The 22,012-nt window shown below is 37.0% G+C and overlaps 1 protein-coding gene across 3 annotated transcripts in view; it reads left to right on the top strand.

Annotated features, from left to right (window-relative positions):
- The window catches only part of CSN3 (COP9 signalosome subunit 3), a 44,451-nt gene extending 25,651 nt beyond the window's left edge, over positions 1-18,800 (top strand). The window contains exons 7-9 of one of the 3 annotated variants that reach the window (XM_081750747.1): positions 1,468-1,581; positions 6,426-6,626; positions 18,270-18,800. In XM_081750747.1, coding sequence (XP_081606873.1) covers positions 1,468-1,581; positions 6,426-6,581 — 270 coding nt within the window. In that variant the 3' untranslated portion in view covers positions 6,582-6,626; positions 18,270-18,800. The remainder of the gene's footprint in view (positions 1-1,467; positions 1,582-6,425; positions 6,627-18,269) is intronic. The other 2 variants (XM_081750748.1, XM_081750746.1) reach the window with 2 other exon arrangements.
- The last annotated feature ends 3,212 nt before the right edge of the window (positions 18,801-22,012 follow it).

Below are 22,012 nucleotides of genomic sequence, written 5' to 3'. Positions count from 1 at the left end.
CTAACAGGACAAATGTCATTAATAGTTACCGAATATGGTACCAAGTTTTCTCTGTAAAATTTTATGCACAAGTTTGTATCCACTCTGAGATTTTCTCCAGGTTCATTTATTAGGAAATGACTGCTGATGGTTTCTTCTTCTTCTCCTTTTTCCTTTACTCGCCCTTTGGTAACAAAAAAAGCTGATGAAAACTGCAGTAATTGCTGAAAATTTGTTTACAAATATTAGCCGAAAAGACTACATAAAAGTTGGGAATTTAGAAGTGCAAAAATTATACTAGTTTTATTACTAACTAGCTTTTCTTGTTATTTTCCAGTCTTTTTTAGTAAAATTTATACTGTATTTGTATTGGAGAAACATTAAACGTAGATTATTCTAAAATATATAGAAAGCGCAATACTACAGTATGCGGCAAAACAAACAGTACTGAAATTCGCGTACGGATGGTGCGCAGATGCAATACGGTATGAGCTGTGAGCGCCACACGTGTGCTCAGTCGTGTGTGGACTAGCGTAGTGTGCAGTTGGCGCAAAGATAATGTTACAACAGAGGAAAAGGTTTTTATTGTCGAGCACTATTTCCGCTCATACGGTGTTGGAGCAGCATCTCACTGCAGGAGATAAGCGCCCACGTCTACTGTATTGCTCTGGAGCTATGGCATATGAACATGAAGTCTTCATTAGTAACATATGGTTCAGTGATGAAAGCCATGTGTACCTTGATCGCTATGTCGATCGCCAGTTGATTATTGATCTATTCTTGCATCTTTTGCGAGGTTTGCGCCGCACCAAAAATCTGTCGTTACAATAACAATGGATGCAGAAACTAGGGGATACCACCCACATTGCAACTGGGTCACTTATCTTTCTGCCTATGAGAGTTTAGACATCACTTGATTTCCTGCAAAATGGATTTTCCATATCTTTCCCATTCCCCTGGCCTCAGGGCTCCAGACCCCTACATATGGGGTATGCTGAAGGAAGCAATTTTCCGAACAGATAACCCCCTACCAGTATACCGTAGTTCAGAGAGAAGATTCGCTCATTGTTCTGTCGTTCCAGCCACCCGTGTTCACTAACATGTCCATCGATCTATAGGCCCACTATGAAGAATGTGCGCGATGTAATGGTCAACATTTTGAATACATGATGTGCAGGCACGAGTCTTCTTAAATTTACAATATGGGTTGAGTAACGTTTAGTTGACATCCATATGACAACGTTTCTTACGTTTCATTATGTTGTACAACAAATAAATAAATAAATGCCAACGATGGGATTTTAGTTTAGTACTGTTTGTTTTGCCGCATACTGAATATATCACTATTAAATGATAGCTTAGTGTTTTTTTTCAATCTTACACAAATCAGAAGGCAATTGTCATTTACTGTTACATTTTTGTGTTCGCGTAGCATGTGAGAAGATATGAATGAATGTAGAAATGGTAACTACTGTTTTTCTGTTATAGATCGAAGATGGTGAAATATTTGCTACTATAAACCAAAAAGACGGCATGGTGGTGTTTCATGATGATCCTGAAAAGTACAACAGTCCTGCGATGCTCAAACGCTTAGAAGAGGAGGTAAGTTACCATTATTTGCACTTGTAAGTAGAACAACTGATACTATAATTTCTTTTTCGTAATATTAGTGGAAATTTTCGTTGAAAACTATAACTTTTGTATTTATTTTATTTTATTTTTTTATTATTTTCCTGGTGATATGTCATCGTCAGTATTGGTATAAGCTTTCTTACCTGCGTTGCATATTTAGGAATTAGTGTGTAATAAATAGAATTTAACAATATGATAAATTCAATTAAACTAAAGATACATATGTGTATTAAAAAAAGCAAAACTTATTTTCTTCCAACGTTTAATTTTACTATAGGGGAGAGTCAGTGTAAAAGAAAAATAAGTGTTTGGCTGGAGGTCGAAAGTAGAAGTACTGCATACCATTTCGGATAACCACTATGCCATTTAGTTCTGCCGGAGACCAGCCCGGTATTTTTTATTTTCATGGGGCGTGCTGTCTTATATCACGTGGGCTGTAACAGAACCGACTCCGCCGATCTAGTGCAAGGTGCAGGGAATCCTGGGTCCGCTTTCCAATGGAACACAGTAAAAACATTGTAATGGTTCAGATTCCACTTTAAATTGTAGGTCAACGCCCCATATAGTTTCAGTGCTCACAAGGACTCTAAACTTGAAGCATTCAGAACCGACATCTGTTGTACTTTGGACGAAATAAAGGATTATTCTGAATGAACTCGTCAGTGGTTGTAATATTTTTATGAATATGGGGAAAGAGTCCCGAGGATCTCCGTACTTTTGATGTGCATCTCGTACTTTGAATAGTATGATAAATAAAATATATATCATACTTCTGTCCACCGCACCGCACAGGCACTGTTTCTGTTATTTTATTAAATGTAATATGAGGATACTTTTTTTTCTACAAAGTTTCATCACTTTATATGTAATCCTAATATTGGAATGCGTTACTTTTTTTCTTCATTTTCCACTTCAAATCACAACAATCAACATAACATACAACAATATTATAACACAACAAACCAAGAAATGGTTGTGTGTATTGACTTTTAATGCTTGTATTGTTCTGGTCACTAGAGTAAAGCATTCATACCTTCTCTTCCAACAATTTCAACCAATAATTTCATATAAACACACAACAGCGACTCCACAAAACAAACGCACGTACTCATCAGATAGGTAAATGAAGGATGTGTAGGTCACAGCCGTCTGTAACCATTTATCTTGGGCAGTTATCCTTATTATTTGTACTTAAATTCCTATATACGTAAAACAAATTAGTGAAAACATAATATACATTGAAAGATCTTCGTTATAAGTTATTTCGCTAAATATTTCATCAGACAAGAAAGAAAAGTAGAGAAAGAAACACGTAGAACAGATAAGTAGCTCTGAGCGGTGTGTTGAATCTCCATTTTCTTTATCATTCCCATCTCTTTTCCCTAGTTCTTTCCAACAAACTTAAAAATTTCGTTACTGAATTTTTCTCTCTCTCTCTCTCTCTCTCTCTCTCTCTCTCTCTCTCTCTCTCTATATATATATATATATATATATATATATATATATATATATATATATATATATATATATATATATATATATATATAATATGTCTCTGTCTGTCTGTCTGTTATTTGCAATTTTTTTCCAATTTTAAGGCCTCCACTTATAGAGAATCAAATACTACCTGAGAAAGTGATGGAAATTGTAGCGTCGCTCTTACCGTTCCCGAGATATTACGTAAAAAATGTCCGATTTCCGGAGATTTAAGGAGTCATATCTCGGGAACCCTAACGCATGCAAAGATCATATAGGTGTTGATCAATACCTAAGATTATGGTGGACATCTTGGTACTAAATAGTAACCGGTGGCCACTGGGCAACTGGCCACCGTTCCCCAGATATTGGCCAAAAAGAAAAAAAAGTTCAAATTTTGGGAGATTTAAGGAGCCATATCTCGGGACCCGTAAGTCATAGCGAGATGACACTTTGCGGATTTTTCCGAGAAACAGAAGAAGGTGCGGATAAAAAGATTTACTTTTACATGTAGGAGCAATCACGTTATCCTTCCCACATCATCTCTTTATTCTTTTTAAGTTCATTCTGGCATTGCTCCTGGAGCATTCTTAATTTTTTCTTTTTAAACCACTCACTTCTTTCTTTTCTTCATATTTACATTTCGAAGGATTGTAGCACCCACGCTTCTGCTCTGTACAATCAATATTGGACAAATACTGAATTGTTTTTTTCCGTTATTTATTCTGCTTTTCTTCTTCCTAAATCTTTCTCAGTTTCTGTTTTTCGTCATCCAAATAAGTTTGTGGTGAACAACATCGTGTCCGTGGGTTTTCTCGGGTACACCCGTTTTTTGTCACATTCTCATTCCATCAATTCTACCATCATCATTCACTTGCCGTAATCAGCCGTTTCCCTTAGCCTAACGGGCATAATCATGGGACATTAAACTGAAAGATCTTATTTCATTTTTTCAGTTTCTATTCTTATTTTTTAGATTTTGTGCAAAAAAACTAGTCGTTTACGTGATTTTTTTTCTCTTACAACCTTTCTCGATAACAGTTTTTGTGGTTTGGATACCACATTAAGGTGTACAAGCATTTTTATCGTCAGTGCTGGAAAAGACGTTAAATTCCCAACGTACTAACTATACTTAAGAAATGTAAACCTGTCTTTGTATCTCAAGATTCATCTCTGAGACACAAAGTTACTGCTATGTTTCTTCTTAGTAGTATGTGTCCGTCAGCTTCAGTTGGTACGAAGATGCTCAAGAAAGTAATGTCTACAAGGTGATACTTTTATTTGTGTTTGACAGATAGCACCGATACAGGTGTCAGTGGAAAGTTTGCAATGTCAGCTACAAATGATGACATCTATTTTCAACATGGGCAACCTAGTTTCGCCAACGCGAAACAAGGTTTTTCATGCCATCAACAAAGAATTATGGTGGCTGCAGACGACACCATTGCCAAAGTGCTGCTTCCATCTCCGCGACACAACTGTAGCGTTGGCCCTTAAGGTGATTCTTAAGTTTGAGGAAGGGCCAAAAGTCGCAGGCCGCAAGATCCGAACTATAGCAGGATGAGGCAAAATGTAACAACACTTTGCAACTTTGAATTTTTTTGGCGGAGGAAAGGACGTGTGGCGGTACTCCATCGACTGATGCTTCGCTTTCGGGTCGTAATTGTGTATCCACGACTCGTCGCCGGCGATGAATGTTCCTGAGTGCACAACCTTCCGTAGTCAGAAATTTTAGGACAGTCCGCTGTTTCAGTGAGACGCGATGCCATGGATTTGTCCATTAGTCTATTGAAGAGGTAGGAAGGTGAAACAGGTGACATTCTACTATAGCAGTGTATTAATAAACAGTTCAGAATGTTTGCAGTACTATTGACCAAGTAGTAGTCTCAGAGGCATTACTTTCTGAATCATTCTCGTAAATAACTATACTGACTTTGTAAGTGCTACAGCTCCCTTTCTTCGAGTCACTATGCTTTCGTAGAAATGAAATACTATAACACAAATAAAGTTAGATCTTAGGGCTCTTGGCAAAGCTCACTCCCATGTTTTTGTAATTTTAGTGAAGAGATAATAGAGAACATAAAAAAATTAGCAACTGGTCCAGATAGTGTCTACAAAATGCTATTACATTAACTAATACTTCATTTCGAAACCTTTTATGTAGGGCAGGAATTTGCCCGATAATTTAACATCGTAAACTGTGGCTAGATTACTGGTCTATAAGGAAAAACTTGACCTGAGTTGTAAGTTCATGTAATAGTATTTGATACTATCTGGCTTAGTTCATTTAATAGCATTTGATACTGTCAGACTTAGTTCATTTAATAGCATTTGATACTGTCAGACTTAGTTCATTTAATAGGATTTAATATAATTCCTGTTAATGAAATAAATCCTAATTCATTTCGTCTATTAGATGTAGATAATCGTATCGTATTACCCATTAATATTGATATTCGTATCTTATCTGGCTTAGTTCATTTCATAGCATTTGATACTATCTGGCTCACTGACTGAGTTCTGCGTGTTCATCATTATCTTAAGTAATTCACTAAAATAATAATAATAAAATGGGATGAACGTAGAGCCGCAAATTTAATGTCTCACCTTTACATTATTTAGGCCAGTAGTTTTACACCTGGCGGGGAGAAGCGTAAAGAGCGAGCAAGGGAGCGCAAGTAACTAAGATAGAAATAAACTGTGGGATCATGAATAAAGCACCATTTGTAGATCATCACTTACAATTTTTAGCTTCATCAAACTTCGCAGATGGTATCTTTCACATTTTGTCTTTGTTATGGGAATGAGGACGGTGCGAAGTATGCAAGGTTTACAACAACGAGGAAGGGGTTTGGCGAACACAAACAAGGTTGGGAACTACTGTTTACGCTGATAAATACAAATAGGTAATAAGGCAAGAATAATTTGGTAGAAAACTACATCTCTATAATAATATAATAAAAAAAAAAAAGTTTCAATCCCTTTGCCACAATAAGCTATGTTCGTAAGACATGTGAACTGATAGACAATTAGTTTATATCAAAAATACGTGAAGGAAAATTGGGGGGGGGGATCATTTTGAATTATGAATTGCAACTCTATGCTCTAGTTGACGAGATAAATTGATCTCCAGCATTGTAATTGATACGATAGTTCAAATCAAAGTAAGAACATAACAAGATATAGTATAAAAGGAAAACATTCACTCTTAGGAACGGTTCTTTAGAATAAAGTATGCATTTTCATATTGTAAATGATTTTTACTTATTAATTTTGCACAAAATACTGTTTGTTTAGGTTTCTATAACAGTTGTGACGTAACTTTTTTGCTTTTCCAGATGGCAATTTGTACGGAGCTAGACAAGAAAATTCAGTGTATGGAAGAAGATATAATGGTGAATCCGCAGTATGTGAAGAAGTCTTGCGGCGCTCAGGACGATGATCTACCTCCAACTTCAACCCAGGGTACTAAGATCACATCGTATTCTATGTGAGGTTAGCAAGTACAGCACACACAGGTTGCTGTATGTCAATGTGAGGTAGATGCCAAGTACCTGCAAACAGGCACAAAGCTATAGAATTTTCGCATGCTAGCAGCTAAACGTACAACAAAAACACACTGTTGCCAAAAATATTCGGTCGTCTCAGACTGAAATTTGCGTGTAAGGGGAAGCCACGGTAGCTTAGTGACAAAGCGCTTATTTCTAAATGCGAGGAGTCTCTTGTTTGATCATAGGTTATGTATAATTTGCAGTGGACATCACCATGTTATTGGGTTTTGTCAGGGTTTTCAGATTGTCATTCTACCAATTCAGGATTTTCAGATTTTCAGATTGTCATTCTACCAATTCAGAATTTTCAGATTGCCTTTCCATCAATTCAGAGTTTTCAGATTGTCATTCCAATTCAGGGATTTTAGATTGTCATTCCACCAATTCAGGGTTTTCAGATTGCCTTTCCATCAATTCAGTTTTCAGATTGTCATTCCAATTCAGAGCTTTATATTGTCATTCCACTAATTCAGGGGTTTCAAATTGTCATTCCACCAATTCAGGGATTTTAGATTGTCATTCCACCAATTCAGCGTTTTCAGATTGCCATTCCACCAATTCAGAGTTTTCAGATTGCCATTCCACCAATTCAGAGTTTTCAGATTGCCATTCCACCAATTCATGCATAATCATTCATTTTCATTGATCATCCGTCTTCTTTAGTCTAAAGGCGTAAGCGTGGAACACTTAAATAAAGAGACATTTCAAGTATTTTTTGTGAAGACTGAATGGAATACAAGGCTGAGTTGTTCTAAAAGTGGATAAAATTTATTTCTATTTTTCAGTATGAAGTTCTTGCTTACAGACAGGCCTGCAACTAGAGGGGGGCTGCCCCCCCTAAACTTTTCGTGGCCCCTCCAGACCTGAATACAAATTGCTATCATTAATACAAGAAAACACAATTTAGATATTTGTAAGAGACTTTTTAATGACTTGAACCCCCCCCCCCCACCTCAAACCTTTGACTGGTTTCGGGCCTGCTTACAGAAGATAGTTTGAAGCTAGTAAGGATTTATGAAGTGCAAAAGGGAGATACAGCTCATGGATTTAGATGTGAACAGTGTATACAATATGCGCAGTAGAGTTGGAAGAGTCCATCACGGAGTGATAAGAAAGAAAGGAGTTTGTTGGGTCAGTCGGATTTTAGCATTGAAACGGTGCGTATCGTGCGGTGTCGCGTATGGATCCGTTTTGCCCGGTGTTGCCAACCGTACAGTGATTGCACCAGTACAAAGTAAACTCAAGGGTAAAGTGCTGCACAGCCAAACGCGGGAGGTTGTTGGGAACGTGTATAAGTTCATGAAAACGGAAGCTGAGCAGGGAGCTCTTACTATTAAATTAAGTTCTGTTTTAGAGGGAGTTTCCAGAGCAACTGGCGTATCCCTAAGTGCAGTACGTCGGATAAAAGATGAACTGGCAAGTATCGAGTCGGGTGCATCTGCGTCATTCACAACACCACATAAAGAAAGGCCCAGAAGATGAAGGAAGGCGGAACTAGATGACTTCAATGAAACTTGTGCGTCCAACAGTAAATGATTTTTATATAACAGAAAAGCAAAGGCCAACCTTAAAAAAAAAGTCCACTGTAAATAAACCCAGTCTATAAGTTTCGATGACTGCCTCAACACACTTAGGAACATACTCCTTACTCTTGGATTTAAAAAAAAAAAAAAAAAAAAAAAAACCTAGAAAAAATAGACAAGTTTTAATTGAACAGAGCAATATCCGGACACAAAGAATTTCCTTTTTGCGAAGCATAAGGAAATACAGAAATTATTTCTCGCCCTGTTATATACATGGATGAGACACGTACATGCGTCGCACACGCCACCTTATGACTGGAGCGATCAATCATTACATGGATTATTCTCCCCGATTTCAAAGAGGAAGAGAATAATAATCATTCACGCCGGCAGCGAAGAAGATTTTGCGCCAAATGCGTATGTAAGATTTAAATCTGGCCAGAAAACTGGGGATTACCATAATGATATGAATTATCAAAATTATAAAAAGTGGTTGAAAGAAAAATTAATTCCCAATTTACCCTCTCGAAGTGTGGTCGTCATTGATAACGCTTCATACATAATAAACAAATTAATCCTCCTCCCAATACCAATTCAACTCGAAAGATAATGGTATCTTGGCTTACTGAAAACGGCATTCCTTTCAGTGAAGACATGTTGAAACCACAGTTGTACGCAATAATCAAAGCAAATAAACCAGTCCATCGCACCTACAAAAAGATACTATTCTATCTGAACGTGGCCACACAGTTCTCCGTTTGCCGCCTTATCATCCAGAATTTAACCCAATAGAATTGATCTGGGCAGATGCAAAAATGGATTGCAGACAAGAACACAACCTTTAAATTAGATGATGTGATGAAGCTGACAGATGAGAAATTTGCGTCAATTTCAAAGGAAGAATGGAAACGAAAGTGTGACAATGTTAAGGCTATTGAGGAAGCATATTTTAGAAGAGAGGGTTTGTTGGATCAGGGGATGAAAAGAATAATCGTTAATGTTGGAGAAGACACTGATTCGGATATGAGTGATAGTGATAATAGTTTTACTGACAGTGGTGATGAGGGTGATGATTGGGGGGGGGGAACTTCCGGTGTGACAATGTCGGGTATTCGTCCCATAGACGTAGACAACGATAGTGAGTGAATAGTTCCAGTACCGTGATGTGAGTTTTCTTCCTTGTGATTGTTTCACTTTTGTAACTCTTTGTGTGTGTGTGTGTGTGTGTATTTGTCTTTTCACATTTTGGAATACAAAACTATATTTCCTTTGTTATCCAATAAAACCACAGTGAATTGTGAGAAGAGAAAAATTATGGAGGAAACAGCACTTTCTTAATAAGGTAAGTTTAATTGATTTTAACCCTTATCTTTGTCATACGATAGTTTGCTGAAGTGTGGTTTTATTCAATTGAGATCAATTTATTTATGCTATTGAGCCAACTTTGGCTGAAGCCGGTGTGGTTGAATAGCATTTGCATAACTCAACCTTACTGCAGTTTCTTAACTTCTTTGAAGGTCGACACATTTTGGACACCCTCTATTGAAGTATGTCGATACTTCTGGGAGTCCCACCTAGCCACGGTAGCCAAGTGATATTGTCGCAGACTTCGGACTGGCAGTGGGGAGGTGCGTGGATTCCAACCCACTGCCGACCATCCTGAATGAAGGTTTTCCCCAGTCCCGCTAGGCAAATGCCGAGACTGTATCTTCATAATAGGACCTGACCCACAACCTTCTCAAGCTCTGTCCCGGCCTGAGCCATAATTGTCTAAAGGCAATAAAATAAATTTAAATTCTGGGAGCTGTAAGGGAAATGTATGCTGTAACTACTTTTTTTATTTGGTTACTTCCTACGAATAAAATAGAAGAGGACAAAAGTACTATTCTACAGTACATTTTCAACTTCGTCTTTTTAAATTCACAACATAGCATCTGTTCTTGACCTACTGCTGAACACCGAAGACCATTTCTAACAGCCTTTTTTGTTCCTTCTGTGTCCAAGCATTAGTTACGGAAGTTATACTGTCGTTACGAAAGAATGAAAACCACTTAGTGTTGTTATATGGTGGAATCATCGGAGTGGATGAAGAGGGAGATAGCCAAAATAGCCTCACGCGGTGTTGTTCCTGTCACAGCTTATCAACCAGGAAAAAATATGACGTAGTTGTCAGAACAAATGGCACCTTTGTATTTATGAAACACGTGTTCACGGATCAATTCCTTGAGTCATTTTTTTTCCTCTTTCGTCTTCCTATGCAAGTAAACATTTCAAGTCAATTTATTTATTTATTTATTCATTTATTTTTGTCCAGAATTTAATTTTCGTCTGTTGTTTCAGAGCACAATTTTTTGACAAATTCTGCCCTAACAGAGTTGGTACCATTGCAGCCTTCCTTTTTGAAACAATCTTATCGCTCTCGCTACTTGGTCTTTCCCTTCGAACATAACCCACACCACTATGCTGTTCGCTCCTCCACGTACCCTTCTCGCGCAGCTTACTATTCACGTCTATTTGCATGAGCTATAGTATAACTTGTAGGGGTACGGGGGTCTGTATTATCTTTCACTTTGGATGTTAATAAATTGCTCATACGAGCACTACTGGAAAAGTTTCTGAAAACTACTGGCGATATTATAAAATTAGGAAGAATAGATCTTTCTATGTTTAAGCCTTTTTGTTTATTTTTCAGAACAATTTGTAGAAGTGTCTCAAACTACTATTCAGAATGCGTCAATAGCTGCTTCAGACGACACAAGTTACTCTTCACACATCTTAATTTTCGTGTGTGGAAACCAAAGAAGTCATTAGGTGTTAATCAGGAGAGCACGAGCAGTGAATCATTACTTCAACATTTTTACGGGAAAACATCAACAGTTTGGTGTGCTAAGTGGGAATTGAAGTTTTAATGGAAAAGAATGATGTGACGATTTGGGTTTGTTTTACGCAATTCATTGGTGACCTCGGGTAAACAAATTGTTGCCTATCATTCAGCATTTAGTCCTTTGATCCTTTAAAGCTATGGTTGCCACTTGTCTGGTATAACCGAAGAAACGAGGAATCATTGCTTGTCAGCACTCCTTGAACGAACAACTTTTGTTGGTTTTGGCTCACTTTGAAACACGCAAACAGTGGATTGCTATTTTGTTTCGAGTTCGTATGAATAGACCCAAATTACATCCCCTTGAACGATGTAATACACAAAATTTTACCTTTTTTTTTTTTAACCAATTTACACGACCCTGTTTTTAAGCTTTGAGTAAAATTAAGTAGAATCTGACTTACTGAAAGTTACATATGTTCAGGTGGCCATTCAAAATCGTATGTATTGATTTCATGTTGATGTGCAAGAATAACTGAATTTTACGGTATGTTGCACTCCGGATTCTCTCAGTCATTTCACGAATAGCGTCAATATTGCTGGCAACAATATACATGTATGGACGACTTCACGAAATTCATCACTGTGAAATGTGCAACCACGGTGGAATTCATAAAACCAATTGTACACAGTCCTGTTGGATGGTACTTCATCCCCAAAAGCCAAATTATATCTCTTGATGCATTATTTTGGACTTAAACTACATTTGAAATCATAAAAAATCATTTCCCGAAAGTGTGCACGAGAAATTTCCATTCCCAACAGAAAACAGCTACTTCAGATTACTGTGATAAATAGACGCATCAGCTTAAACAATCAAAGATAGTTTAAACATAGAAAAGTGTATTCTTCCGAATTTTGTAACAGCAAACATTAGCACCATTGTAAGTAGTGGTTTGCAGAAACTTTTCCAGCAGCTCTCGTATTACAGTTTGCAGACTGTGTCCGTGGGAATAGACTTTTATGTAGTCGATTGGGCAAGCCACTCACATTTCAGTGTTCAGCCACTATCGTGAGGTAGATCGGAACAACTTGAATTTGGGAGTCACAGCTCGACTGTAGAAAGACATAAATGTGATGGAGGATGATTTGCTTGTTAGATATTACCAAATGACCAGCATGGCGGTGAGAGGATTAGTCTTCTGTAGCCCTTTCTGTTACGCATCTGATATATAAAAATGAAAGTGGTTTTGTGTGGGATCGAGTCATAGCAAAAGAACTGAGCCATTTGATCTACCTTGAACTAGGTTTTCATTTTATCATGTCACTTCAGGGTTCAACATTTGTGAGAAAAATATAGTGTCTCTCACAAGCCTCTTAAAAGATGGAACTCAGTATGTAAACTCCTCATTAAAAAGAACGGTCATTTGACCCAGCGTTTTTCAAATTCCGATTTTAAGAAAAGGCCAGGAGGGGGAGGTGATATATTTTTTTCTCTACATGAAAATTGATGTTTGTTGTTTGTGATCGCATCACGAGAAAATGGATGTGAATTTTGGAACATCGTACCTATCTCAAACTTTTTTTTTAATCATATCGCGTTGATTATAGGATAGTGGAAGTTCAATATATACAAGGGTCGTTCAAGGTTGACCGGAATTTTCGTACGTAAATAATCGATGCATAGCCGGATCATGAAACTTGTGGGTGACGTAATGTATTCCTTCTCGAGTAACTAGCGCCCGGCATAACGTATTTGACGCATGCGCAGCAAACAAGGCGGCAAGCAGTGTGTCTGTGACTGGAGCAGCGGTGTGTACTCAAAGTTCTTGTGAAGGAGAAAGTTAAACCAGCTGAGATTTTCAGAAGATTGTAAGCACAGTATGGTGAACAAACGATGTCACGGACAAGAGTGTACGGATGGTGTGAACAATTTCGCGAAGGACGGGAGCTGGTAATGAAGCGCATGGACAAAAAAACATGAAGGGTGTTACCCATGTGGATTTTCTGGAAAAGGGAGCACAATTAATGCCGAGTATTACACCACATTGTTGAGTGGTGCAGTACGAAAGTCCATTCGCAAGAAAAGACCTGGGGTGTTGTCTGGAAATGTTATTCTTCTCTATAACAATGCCCGCCCTCACACGGCCAATGTGGCAACAGCAACTCTGGCCGAAATGCGCTGGGAAGTTCTGCCCCATCCCCCATACAGTCCAAATTTAGCCCCCAGTAATTATCATTTGTTTGCACCCCTTAAAGACTATCTGAAAGGGAAAAAATTCACAACAGATGAAGCACTGCGGAACGATGTCTTCCAGTGGCTACAACAACAACCAAATTCTTTCTAGGTCAAAGGAATCAGGGAGCTGCCACAACGATGGCAATGGTGCCTCGACGCGCACGGAGAATACTTTGAAAAACTGACATAGTTTGGTGTTTCTTGTGCTGTCTGTTTCCTCTGAAGAAATAAAAGTCCCGGTCAATCTTGAACGACCCTTGTATGTCAAATGTAGAGTATCTTATGAGCTTTTATCATTATATTTCCATTGAAAAGCGGTCCTAAGGGAAGGGGCCCAATATTTTCCTTAAACTTATTCTTCTCTTGCGAAGAATGGGCGTTTCAGCTGGTTTGAAACATTTGCAAGTATATATATGTATTATTATTCTCTGATGCGAAAAGAAGGAAGAAGGGCTCATTTTAAGCCCAGATGTTTAAAGGAAGCTTTCTTCCGTCCTCAGCCATATTGAATTTGTATATGCCAATGAGTGATAAAATTTCGCATCTTCTGATCATACCTCTTCTCCAGTATTACATTCAGTGGTTTAAAATATATATTACGTCCGGCCCTTTTTTTGGCCATGTTCTGATTTTTTCGCTCTTGTTTTTCGTCACACTGAGATCTATATACTGAAAAAAGTTGGTAATGGCTTAGTTTCCCCACTTATGAAGAGAATTTAACAAAACCCAATGTTAACCACAGTTGTTGGTTCTAAATTTAATGTTCTTAAGACCAACCCTTGAGGAGACTTGGTGAAGAACTAGAAGAACTGTCACCTTCCCTCTTAGAGCTTGAACTTCGTAAAACCCCTTCTTATCAACAATTTAGGGTTTAAGAAGAATTGTACAATTTTTTAAGTATCTAGTGGCTTCGCATAGCGTAGTTGAAACACACACTTCTTTGGCGCGGAAAGCTTTTTCAGGCCAACCAGGTGGTTTTTCCTGAGTGAGGTTTCTCCTAGATTTTCGTCATTCATATCAGGCAAATGCCTAACATACAGGTCGGAAGCCGTTTTCTTCCTTACCCGGATAGCGTGATCGATCAGGACGTAATCTCGCATACGTGAAGGGCTAAAAATGGCCATAGATGCCAAAAGCCCAAAAATATAATTCCTAATTTCTCTGATTGAAGTTTCTAAGATCAACGATTTTGGAGATCTGGTCGTGAATGAGTTAGTGAGCTTTTATATGTATAGATAGATACAAAAAAAAAAAAAAAAAAAAAAAAAAAACTTTTATAATATGTGGTTAGCACAGACACAAAGCTTATTGGACTCTGAATCCACTGAGTTTGCTATTTAGGGTTAGCTTATAGGAAAATATTACCAAATTTATCATACTTTAGAGTTGACCTCCATTCATGGAGTAATTATAAAAGAAAGCGACGTTTTACTTTAAAAGACCAAAATTGAAGGTGAGTAGAATATTTGGAAGGGCTACTAATAAAATGCCTAATCATTGTTTTAATGTCTTCATTCACATAAATTCAAGTTGAAATCACACATAGAGCTATTTTTAATAAAGAAAAAAATGTGATATACAAACATACCTCCGCAGTGGGAGTGCAATAAAAACATTTTGATACTAAATGATAATTGCGAAAATATAATTATATTTGCTGGGTAGTAATAGATTATTTAAATTCATTGGTAACGCGAATTTTTAAAGATGCGTTCAAGCTTTCAGTGCGATAGTTATTGTTCGTGCAGATTTTTCTGAATAATCTGTTTTGTTGGCTTGTGATATTTCCGTAAGACCAGGATGTAGTACTGCTGGACAGTGTGTCCCGTTTCACATTATAGCTATTTCGTCAGTTTTATGAATTGCATTCTGAGCGTGTAAAAATTGAATATGTTTATTTTTCCATTTTTGGAAACTATATTCGTCGTTAATTGGAGAAACTTAGCATTCATGAAATCCTGTGTGTGTGAGAGATGGTTCTCTTAGCATATCTTTTTATTTATTTTATTTGTGGGCAAGAGGAGGCCCGAATATTTTTTGGTAACAAAGTGTGTATTTTTTAAGTACAGTTCGTTAGGAACAATTGCTAACTTAATCGAGCGTTTTAATTTTGTTTGTTTTTATTATAAAGTTCGCGTATGCGTAAATAAATGTATGCATCTTAACGATAGACTCTTCGCTATTATTCTAGACGCAGATACATACATTAGCTGAGTTTAGTAGTTTCTAGTGCTTATTGAAAAAAAAGTATATGCAACTACCATAGCGAGAGGCTGGGGTAGATGCATTTTTCTTTTGAGGGGACTAACATATCTTTTTTACTATTACTACTACTACTGATAATAATAATAATTTATATTTCCTATTCCTTAAAACCGAAAATGCTGAAATTCTTTCTTTTTTAAAGTCTCACATATTCCCTGTTATTGAGGATAGACCGACTTTTATTTTAATCCCGTTTGGAGGGGTTCGGCTGTTCACCTATGCATTCCGCATCCACTTTTGTCAAAGCTTGTCTTTTGCCTACTTTTGAACCGTCTTGAAGTTAGATTATCAGAGAATTCTGTTGAGAGCATGTCTGAAAATATACCCTCCAGAGAATCCCTTGCACATTGATGAAATACGTATTTTTAGATTGCGTATGTATGACTTATTTACACTAATATGGACCGCTGTTCCTCGGTTTTTTGATTTCGAAATAGCGCGTGTTGAAATTTAGCTTTTCGACCATTTTGGATAGTCCTAGCTCTGAAACTATGCACTTTTCCTCACAGGACCATATGAACTTTTTCTCTTATTTTGATCTGAGGAATCACCTCACAGTTCGTTGGTGTTGTTCATTAGCACCCTCGATTCCCGGCGGGAGCTCATGTGGTTCGGATTCCACGTTAATCAGTAGGTCCCGTCTCATAGCCTCACGGCTGAAAGGGACGTTAAACTCAATATCAACTCAACTCATTAACACCCTGTATATATATATCATCGCTGCTGATGACTTGTCTGCATCCTACCTTCCTTAATACTGCGTGACTCGATTCAGCAAAAGGTGATAAAAGTTCAAACTGTGATGTTTTTCTTCAAACTTCTACGCTTTTTCTCTCCAGTATTTCCTCAAAGACATCTGACCTTAAGTTAACAGGAGATAAGACTGAAGACTAGGATCTTTCTGAGAGTTTGTATCAGACATTATTTGCAAAACATCAAAGGAAATGAAAATCTTCTTTCTGCATTAAAATACGTTGGAATTAAGTGAAAAATGATCAATTTATTTTAAACACCAGGTATTAATAATAATAGTAAAAATTAGTCACTCTCATGTCCGCACTATAGTAGTTCTATCATTCAACCTGATCTATTAGTTGAGTATTAACGTAATATTAATCCTCAGAGTCACCTGTAAATTTCCTTTGTTGTTGAGATTCAGCTAAATTGCTGTCTCTTACCCGGAAGCGATGGATTCCCTCCATACCATGAAAATGGTTCGACCTCAAATATGAATTTCCACCAAAGTCACATATGTTTCAGATTTTCAGTGATATAAAAGACTTCATCAAGAGGTTATAGAGGGTGTAAAGTTCGGTGACGATCAGTTTATTTACTTACATGGTTAGGTGATAACAAAAACTTCAGAGTGGCTGTCTAAAGAGTTCATGTACTCTCTCCTTAATAATCCTTAAGTAGCATTTGATAAATCTTATAATCTTGTACAGTGTAATTCGATTGAAATCGTAATGTGTTCATTACTTGACTTTTTTCCTTCCAATAGTGAATATGTACTTGACGGTGAAAACAATCTAATGATACTTAGTTGTATTGTATGAAATCAGTACTATGCTACATGTTGAGCTTGTAAGACATCTTCATTGGCGTAAGAAACATTCTTGGGTAATGCCTTTGGTACACGAGGTCTCGAGTTCGATTCACGGTGAGAGATGGTTCAGATCTATTTTAAACTGTAGGTCACGTCCAATGTAGGTTCGCTGCTGACAAAGACCTTAAAATACGAATTTATCAGTCAGTTAAATCAAGAAATCATGTAGAACTTTAAATAATATTAACATTTATGATTGTTATATAGAGAGCAGGATGTCATACAACATTGCTTTTTTCTGTATCTCTCAGCGATTTTATGCAAATTTGACAAGAAGCGAGTAATAAATGTGGAAAATATTTTTTAATTTCTACAACATTTCTTCGTAAATAATGTGCCACTCAAAACGTTTGGAATTTGAAACAATATTTCACATTGAAAATCATTAGATTATTTATTTACGGGAAGAAGTTGGAAAATACGTTTTGCCACTTTTTCCCATGAGAAATCGTAAAGCAGTGGGCCAAACAAGACATCGATTTAATGCGAGAGCTATCTATACGTAATCTCATGACGTACGACCAAGATACTGCAGATGGTTCTGTCATAGTGTTGGCAGAAAACTACAGTGAGCGGTCCATTCTGTACCCGGTAAATATGGAAGAAGCAATGCTCATCAATAGTCAGTGACAAGAATATAGTGTGCTATTCGCAGAAATCGGCGTGTATTTCCGATATTTTCCTTTTTGATTATAATATGAGACCACATTTGGCGGCGGCAGTATAAAACCATCTTGGCACCCTCGATTGGAAGCGCCTTGTGCATCCGCCATACAGTCCCGACCTCGCGCCTAGCAGCTTCTCTTTCCGACATTGAAGAATGCTCCTGTGGAAGGTACTTGGGAACCAATGATGAAGTAAAGATAGCAGGAGGTTTTTCTCGCATGCAGGCACATTTTTCAAAGAGGGGTTTCTAAAACTTTACAAAGCGGTATGATAAATTAATCAACGTCCTTGGTTCGTATGTGGAAAAATAAAATAAGCCTTATAATTTATTTTCGCAGTATATTATTTGTCCATACCCGCCAGAGGAAAGTTATTTGCTGACTCACTCTTATATCATATTGTATTGATCCTCTGTGTACAACACAAAGGTATTATTTTATGGTTTAATACATAAAATTAATATATGGTATTAATTAACAAATTCATGTAACTCATTATTTATTTTTTGCAGGGCTGAGGCCGTCGTGATGAAGAATCTTTACATTTTCTTGCATATTGTGCTTACCTTTTAGAAGAAAAATTGCCAGTTGTGAAATTGTAATATAAATAAAAATACGTATATATATAATAAGGCAATTTACAGAAGAAAAATGGTCAAAATTAAAAATTGATCTAAGTGTTTACAGTTGATACGAACATTTTTTCTTTGTGGAACAAATTAGATGTATCAATAATTTCAACAGTGTTCATTATTTTTTGGCTTATCAACAAAAAAGAACCAATTGTAGAAGTAAACGTCCCCTTTTATCCAGTTGTAATATTATTTTTCCCATCTCCTGGAGGACATAGCAGTTCATCATTAAAGAACAATAATTATAAAATTAAAATTTCTTGTACAGAGCTGGTTTATTTAAAATATATTGCTGTATTTATTAATGATACTTCAGTGAATAAAACCATTGATTACAAAATATAAAAATGTGTTGTATCAGTGGCGCCTTAATATTATTATGGGCTCCTGAGCGAACCGGTGTGCTGGGATTCCTATGACTAAACTTTACATGTATATTAATATATGTAATTCTTCTTGTGAGACCCCTGCGCAAGTAGCCATCATGCCTATGCATTAAGACAGCCCTGTATCACATTGTGTTGTACACTTGGTGGATTTTGTGGTGTGTGTGTGTGTGTGTGTGACTAGTAACTGTCTAGAGAAGGAATGTGAATAAAGTGTTATCAGCGGATGCCTTCAGTATGTAGCTAAATTACGCAGTGTGTGTGGTTAAATTGTCTAAACCTATCGAAAATTATAGTTAAATTTACAACAATATTACAATAAAGTAAGCCAAATATTCCTAACTTCAGTGTACTCTCTTAAAATATACTGTAATAATTTCCTGGATATTCTCAGTCAAACATTTTCACTCTTATGTCGTACTTTAGTTTCAGGTTCTTACGATAATGCTGCTATATTTTGGTGGCATGATTGATCTAGTACGACATTAAAATAAATAGCCCAATGCGAAAGTATACTCCAAACAAATCATGCAGAAGTTAACTATGTATTAAACTTAACTATAGGAAGGCAGGAGTTTTCGTAACTCCTATTTGCCGTAAGATCATGATGCTTAGGTAAGAGGATTACAAGATACCTATTGTGCTGTGACAATATATAAGTGGTGCTGCTAGAGGACGAACCAGAAAAGTAGGAAGTTGTACTTTTTTTGTATTCATATATTTCTAAACGAAATTTGATTGGAAAGGAGATTTAAGTACTGCTGAGAAAAATGGCTAGAAATCCAACAGTAGCAATGTATGAATAGAAGAAACGCCCACAGGCGCACAAAGAGGGATTCTCCGGGGTAGCGCAGAATTAAGTAGAGGCAGAGAGAGAGAGAGAGAGAGAGATCGAATATGTTACTGAAATACAAGATATTACTGTTTCCTAAACAACTCCTACACGCCATAAGACTAATACAACACTGACATAATATGAAGACTGTATACCTAGTGTTGCCAATCGTACAAAAAGCAGCTCCACACAGGGGTGCGATAGCCTGGTAGAGAATCCAGAGACAGGGTGGACATTGGGCGTGGCATGTCCAAGTGGGTTCACTGAAACAATTAAGGTTGGGGCAGACACAAAGATAGCAAAATAGAAACTGCAATGGTGCACTAAATAATGTAAATGAGTAAATGTTCGAAATATGCTGCATGTAACGTCGAAAATTGTAGCCTGTGTCTGAATAGTTGCACACGCGTTGGTGTAGATGCTGCGTACACAGGTTGGCGTACGAGCGTTTTCAGATAAACTCGCAATAATAAAGTTGATTAAAATCTAGCGCATCGAGGCCATGAGGGAGGACTAACTTGACCTCTGTCGTGATAGTCTGCTTCAAATGCCGATGAATAGGACTGGTAAAGTGTGTGAATCTCCATTGTGCATTGTCCACGTAAGTCGTACGTTCAGCGGCGCCATTAGGACTGGTAATGTTTCCTGCAGAAATTTTAGATGAGTTAATGAGAGTAACAATATGGCCCAAGTAAAGTGTTGTGACTGCTAAAATTATTTTCTAAAAACTCACATCTTCCTTCTATAGTAACAATCATTCGTTGCCATACGAAACCCTTAACTTTTATATAATTTACATTTAGGACTTCCATTCCAATTATAACCAGTCGAGCAGGTCCGGATATCATGCGTGGAAGTAGATTCACAGCATTTAACAATCATAATAATAATAATACAGATTCCAAATCTCAGTTCCAAAATTTTAATGCTTATTTTAATTACCAGGATAGAAGAGCCATATTACAGCTGTCTGCTTTTAAACGATCCGGATTGTAGGATATACCAGTTATCTCACCACTTTTACTTCCTACAGCCAGTACATATATTATTTCGAGGCAACGACGTATTTCCACATGACTGCGAAGCTTTATACACAATGGCTAAGAATACATATAAAACATCCGTAACATCCATCTCGTGTTAGTACATAGGCTGTAATGTTAGCTTTCTAAATTCCGTAAAATCCATATTTAATAAAATAATTATTTCATACAAAATATAACTTAATAATTTAGCATTGGGAATCATCTGGGATACGGAAGTAGGCGGGGTTAGGCTCTTAGCAATTCATATTATATTGATTGATATTTCTTGAACACATCTTACCATATATGTTAATTTGCCGCACAAAAGAATATGATTATCACTATTTTATGCTATTTAACTTAGACAACAACTCAAATTGTTTTAAAAACGTCAAATTAATTCGTTTTTACGTTTATCAACTTTACTGCTTATTTTGTATATCCATCAATCGATCAATAATTAGAAAAAGATAAAGATGCATGTATACAGAATTTAAAACACTTTCCGCCCAGTGATTGATTTAGTATCCCAGAAAACTATAATTTATCGACTCGTTTTAATAAAATTTGAGTTGACAATTCATAATAACATTTTAAAATTAGTAACAGCAAATCTTAAAATGAAATGAACAAGTATTTACAATAAAATAAAACAATCAAATAATACAAATGTAGACCAAACAAATCAGATTTGTAACGATCGTTTTTCAGATCGTTACAGTGTCACTTAACATTCCGGCGCATACATTATATGATGATAATACTGGCCTTGGACACGTGCTTATGAATTACTCTTTATACACAAGTATTATAAAAATTAGGGATGTTATCCGTCGTCAGTGAAAAGCATCGATGATGGTTACTCATCATTCATAGCCTGCTGTTGAAACCAATGGCAAAATGCTCCACAGGGCAAAAGACCTTCTACATGTTGTACGATACTTGTTTTCATAAAGGAGAGAGAACACGGACACCTGGCGAACTACATTCCTGGAGCTCTCACGACGTCTGTTTAAACGTCTTGGGGGAATACTTCCCTGATTGCAGATGTTCGTATTATAGGTGGTGGTCGTCATTGGTTTAGTCACCAATATCCTCGTCTTACCTTGGTGACGATGCACATCAAATTTTGTAAGATTGGGCAGAGCTCTGTCGGAATTCGTCGTAGTACAATCGTGCAGCCTCGGAAATTTCGTTGGTAACTTCTATCATCCACGTGCAAGTTCCAAATTCCCCTAATAAACTACCTCCACAACATCGTTACTACTACTATGTCGACTCGACTGCCCGCTCACGAACGTGCTGAGGTACATTCGCCAACTGAATAATGTGCGTAGCACCTGCGCTACGACGGACCTTCCAATCAGCTGCCGCTGT

This window comes from Thermobia domestica, chromosome 3 (genome assembly GCF_964235325.1).
Source record: "Thermobia domestica chromosome 3, izTheDome1.hap1.1, whole genome shotgun sequence".
NCBI classification, from domain to species: domain Eukaryota; kingdom Metazoa; phylum Arthropoda; class Insecta; order Zygentoma; family Lepismatidae; genus Thermobia; species Thermobia domestica.
The sequence above is the reverse complement of the archived record's forward strand: the minus strand, read 5'-3'. Positions and strand labels throughout refer to the sequence as shown.